The following is a 5,612-nucleotide window of genomic DNA, read 5'->3' as shown; positions in this document are numbered from 1 at the left end:
CTGCTGGGCACATCAAAAGAATTTCTCAGATGTCATGGGATGTTGTCCTCATACCTGGGGAACAGCCACATCTTGTTGGGCTGACAGATCTCAGTTGTTGCTGCACTTATCAATCAATATCCCTAAGGTGCAGCCAAGCAGCACAAGGCAAGCAGGGAACAAGCACCTCCAGCAATATGCTCTGCACCCTCGTTGCCCCACAGAGTTGAAGAAAAATGTAGTTTGCAGGGGACCTCTGAAGGTCACCAGGTCCAGCTGCCTGCCAGAGGCTAGGTCAAGCTCTTCTGCAACAGGACATTTAAGGTATTTTGGTGGTCCACCTTTCCCACAACATTGCCTCAGGATGCCTCACATGGCACCCTTGAGGCAACTCTGAGGGCTGGCCCTCAGAGGAGATCTGCTCCCATCCCTGGCACCCCTGGTGAGTGCCTGAAATCACTATTGCCCTTGAGAAATTCTCTCTTGGAATCCGGCACTCTGCCCATCGCTGAACGCACTGGCTAAGCCAAATCTTGCCCATCTCTCCTGCAGGGCGAGTAAGGGGTGGCTTCCTACAGGGCTGGTGACCCACATCTCTGATTTAAGTTTCCTTCAGAAAAGACAGAAACCTGTAGCTCCCAGATGACCATAAAATCAATTTTCCCTGTCAAAGGCAATTAATTTCCATGGCAAATGCTTGTCAGTGCCACTGAGGAAAAGCAGATTTCTAGGAATCTGCATGAACCTAATTGACGATAGCTAAAGCTTGCATCCTTCCTCCTCTTTCTCCATAGGTATGGGCAGAGCACATGGCAAAACAAAGCTGAGTGCTGGGGGATTCGAAGCCATGTCTGTGACCTAACACATGAGACCTCTGACATCCAGGAGCCTTACTATGGCAGAGTGAAAGCTGCATTGGCTGGTGTCTATTCCAACTGGAGCCTCAGCTGCAGATTCACTCCCTGGCGAGAAAGTAAGTGCAAACATATGGGTCTCTCAGAAAGGAATTTGGCTTTCCATGGCATGGAATGCGTGATTTCTGCTCACAATTTGCAAACATGAGTAATCCTTCTCTAGCCACAAAGCTGTACCTAAAGAAGTTGTGGGTCAATGGCTCTCAGGTGAAGTCTTGTGCTAAAATAATTTTCCCCACACTTGAAAGTCAACCAATTATGGTTAAATAGCCACTTACCAATAATTAGGAGACGAAAAGTGCCTGGCTGGCTCTAATTCAACCTCTTCCCCAGGGCATGGAACCACACAAATTATTTTCAGCCATTTTTAGAGCTGCTGGAAAGACAGGACACAAGATGAAAAAAAAAGGAAACACTCTCTGCATGGGAGGAAACAAGAGAAGAGAGCTGAGTGCTGTGTGGCCACCATTCTCATCACATTCATGTGTTTTCCTGACTGGAAAAAGGGATATAGAGAGGACATGCAAAAACCTTTTACTTGGTACTGTCATTATAATGCCAAGTACTTTTAGAAATGGAGGACTGTCAAAAAACTGAACAGCACCAATGTACCTACCGGTGAGTTCCCCATGAATTAACCAATACCTCACTGGTCTATGCAAAATTGAATTGTCAATGTGGGTCACTTCACAGCCCCAAAATACAAAATTCCTTGAGCCTCCTACACAGATGAAACCACAAGTTTTGACACAAAGCAGAACCTTGCAGCAGCAACTGCCCATTTTCCCTGTGCCACCTTCTCCTCCTGGAGAGATGCATGGGGTAGCTGCTGCCCTGTCTCCCCACATTTCTGGGGCTGTGCACACACATATGCAGACACTAGCTTGAATCCTTAGCTGTGTTTAACCAAGCAGATTGCAAAAAATTTGAAAGTGATGACTGAGGCTTGGCATAACTGAAATGGTTCAAATAGCTGGTTTGTGCAGTCCAAGCACACAGACAGATATGAGGGGAAAAAGAAAATCAGGGCAAAGAATCCAAAGTATTTCACTTGACCAGTTGGCACTCAGCAACATGTGGCTCTAAAAGATTTCAAAAAGTTTGACTCAAAGACAGATTTACAAATGCAGGGAATATCACACCTAAAATAGCAATAACTAAGCAATAGGTACCAAGGAGCAAGAATTTACAGAGTGGCACTCTGTAAATACAGAGCCAGCAAATACAGCATAATAAATTGTAGGTAACACGAGCATTTATTGAAGGGATTCAAATTGCATTCTATGAAATATTATTAATAAATTATAATTGTGTTTATAGCTTTGGGTATTTTCCTTAGCTATGATAGGACCTCCAATGGTAACTGTGGTTCATAGCAACAGATCCATAACAGTAAAGCTCCAGGCTCCACGTTCTCCTTATAAAAGGAAGAGAGGAAGCAAGATACCAATGACAAATTATTATGATCTGCTTTATCAAGTCTTCATAATTAACAACTTGCTAGATGAGGTAAGTGTATATTCAAACATGAACCCTTTACCATTGAAAAGCCAGGAAGGTATGGGCACACCATTCTTGTTTTGCAGTTGAAATAGTCTTCTGAGATTGTGAGAGCATTGATGACTGTGCAAGGGTTTGAAAACACAGTAGGCTTATTTTTCAGGAATTGAATTGGATTGAATTGAGTTGTAATTCCTCCCTGTAATATTTTCCCATCAACTTAGTATTTCACACTCTAAGACTGAGGGTAAAAAATTGGGACAGAAGGGGAATTTATTTTAGGGGGGATTTTCTTTAGTAATCATAAATAATCAATGCTATTGACTTTGTCTAAGTCCATATGGTGTCCTGCATCCTCTGTTCTTAGCAAATTTTAATCACAGACACATTTGCTAGGGAAATGTGCTTGACTGGCTCTTTTTATTCCACTCTGTCTGAAGCAACACAGAGTCCTGATGTATGAAGGAAAAGACAAGGTTATTAAAATAAATGATTTGAAGCCAGGAGTCAGCTACTGCATCGAGGTTAAAACGTACATGCCTATGCTGGACCGCAGCAGTACGTACAGCAGCAGGCAATGCACCATGCTACAATGACAGGGTTGGCACCTCTGTGACAGGTAAGTCACTAGCTGAAACTGGAGATGACTCTGGAAGTCAAGATCTATCCACTCACCAAAGGCAGATACTCTCCAAAAGGAGGAAAAAAAAGGTGTGGCATAGAAACTGCCATCCCATGTGAAAATATTATCCACAATTCTTACATCCTCCTAAGTAGTTGCAGACCAGGTAAGAATGATAAGGCCAAGGAGATGAGAGAAATGGCATAGATAATTATTTGTATGTAGGCATTGTCCTCAGAAATATCTCCTTCTCTTTCTTTAAACAATTATACATAGTATTGCTTTCATAATTTTGTTGGGTTGGGTTTTTCTGCTGTCAAATCATAATTAGTTAGGAAAATGAGTAATCTCTGATTTTAACATGAAATTCTCCTGCAAGCTCCACAATCCTGTTCTGTTTGGGAATTGATTAATTGATTATTTAAAATGAGCCTGTCTCCTTGTCCTGGCCATTCTTCAGTGTAACGTGTTTAAAAATAAATCAGTTATCAAATTTCAGGAGTTTCCACAGGCCAAAATTCAAGAGTTAGATATATTAGCTGGTCTGAAAAATCTATTTTTTTACTTACTTCAATCACAAGACTATCTACATGAATCATTGGCCCAGAAAAGAGAATTACTATCAATCCTGCCTTGCAGATGCAAAGGCATGGATCGTACAAAGACCTAACCCAAAGCTGACTTCATTGGAATTGTCCTTAGCAAACTCAGGTTTGGGCCCTGTCTAGGGGTAATGGAGGAAAATTGGAAAAGCATCAGAGTGGGAACCTGGGCTTCTGTTCTCAGTTCCTTACCCTATACTTATAAAAGGTTTCATTTTTTCTGCTCTGTAATATGATGCATAACATTGGTCTCTCTTGAGCCTTGGTCAGTGAGTTTAGGCTAAGGACGGAGACAGTTTCTAGGAGACTTTCCTGCATTTCTGTTTTCTTTCCCAGTCCTGTAAAGAGCTGGAAGCTCAGGTTAGAGTTGGACTTCTGAACAACCTGCAGAAGTACAAGAGGGATGCAAGCAAATGACGTGTTGGATGCCAGTTCAATTTAATGCCACCCAGCTTAAATGCACACTCCACAGCAATTCTCTCTCTCTTCCCAGCTACAGGGATAACGGCAGACGATGCCTTCCGTCACAGATCCAGCTGTAAATCAACATTTGTGGTCTCTGTCTAGAATACATCCTTGGATACTTTTTAAACTAACCTCTGCTGCATTAAATGATTTGATTCATCACAATCATCTTATGCTACATGAAGGTCAAGGATACTTCGTATGCCCTGTATTACAATTTATTACAGTATATATTTGCATTTGCAAAGGAAACAGTCTTGCAATATAAAAGAAAAACCATGCAAAAAGCATTTGTGAAAATGTGCTTAAGATTGCTTCTATGTGGTATTTTTCTATTTTAAAGCCTTGGAATTAAAATACGATTTATAAACCACCTGATTCTAATGCATGATATATTTGAACAACTGGGTTTGCAGACATCTAGCTATGTCCACATGTCTAATCCATAAAAGCAGCTTTCTTTCACCACACTTCCCTTTTTGTTCTTTTCCGAATTCTTCCAGTTGCTTTGCCCACCCGTATCCCACAGTTTCTTTATTTAGGTAAGTTTTTTTGGGAAGTGATTCTTACTAAATCGCTGTACAATACATAGCACCAAGACAAGCCCCAGGTACAGCACTGCCCTGCTGCCCCTCTTGCACTGGCCAGAACAACAGTAAAACTGTCCAGGCAAACTATTAAGAAATAGCCTGTCTCATATGTCAGCAGTGATGACTTCATCCACTTAGGGTTTATCACAGCCTGTAAACAATATCTATAGTAATTCAAGTTCTTTCTCAAATTCACTTTTTTCTTTAGGTCAGCTCATGTTGCCATTGTTACACAAACATAAAGCTTCAGAAAGGTAACATGTACTAACCCTAGTCAGAGAACAGACTCAGACAATGCCAGATACTGTATCTATGTCAGATGCAGAGGATGAAACTGTTTTAAAGAAAACATAAAAAGAGCCCCACAAAAACCCAGAGCCATCGGAGTAGCTGAAGCATTCAGACCTGGCTAAAAACTATAGCAGCTGCCATGCTATGGATCTATGGAGACATTGGAAATCTGAAAGGTTTTCAATTTGATACAGTTATGAAAAATGTGCTGTACATGTATTGGGAACAACAGTAAAAGATCTGAAGACGTCTTGCACAGTCATGTTGCTAACCAGATTTCACTTCCTCAGCAACAACACAGGCTTACAGAAGGCAGTGCAAGAGTTGCAGGAACCCACTTCTATTCTGACAGTGCCATGGTTTATTATTGCCAACTCCATGATGTTCTGCAAATGCAAATTTTCCCTTTCCATTTGAAGTGCAAATTTCTCTTCACCATTCTGAAGACGTCTTGCACAGTCATGTTGCTAACCAGATTTCACTTCCTCAGCAACAACACAGGCTTACAGAAGGCAGTGCAAGAGTTGCAGGAACCCACTTCTATTCTGACAGTGCCATGGTTTATTATTGCCAACTCCATGATGTTCTGCAAATGCAAATTTTCCCTTTCCATTTGAAGTGCAAATTTCTCTTCACCATTGACATGTAA

At 41.4% G+C, this 5,612-nt stretch overlaps 1 protein-coding gene across 1 annotated transcript in view; it reads left to right on the top strand.

Annotated features, from left to right (window-relative positions):
- Positions 1 to 2,989, top strand: part of IL22RA2 (interleukin 22 receptor, alpha 2) — a 4,170-nt gene extending 1,181 nt beyond the window's left edge. The window contains exons 3-5 of the mRNA XM_009083386.1: positions 774 to 952; positions 2,233 to 2,402; positions 2,834 to 2,989. Of these exons, the coding sequence (XP_009081634.1) occupies positions 774 to 952; positions 2,233 to 2,402; positions 2,834 to 2,989 (505 nt within the window). The remainder of the gene's footprint in view (positions 1 to 773; positions 953 to 2,232; positions 2,403 to 2,833) is intronic.
- The last annotated feature ends 2,623 nt before the right edge of the window (positions 2,990 to 5,612 follow it).

Source organism: Acanthisitta chloris, unplaced genomic scaffold, assembly GCF_000695815.1.
Source record: "Acanthisitta chloris isolate BGI_N310 unplaced genomic scaffold, ASM69581v1 scaffold4251, whole genome shotgun sequence".
NCBI classification, from domain to species: domain Eukaryota; kingdom Metazoa; phylum Chordata; class Aves; order Passeriformes; family Acanthisittidae; genus Acanthisitta; species Acanthisitta chloris.
Note: the sequence above shows the minus strand (reverse complement) of the source record. Positions and strands in the feature narration are given on the sequence as shown.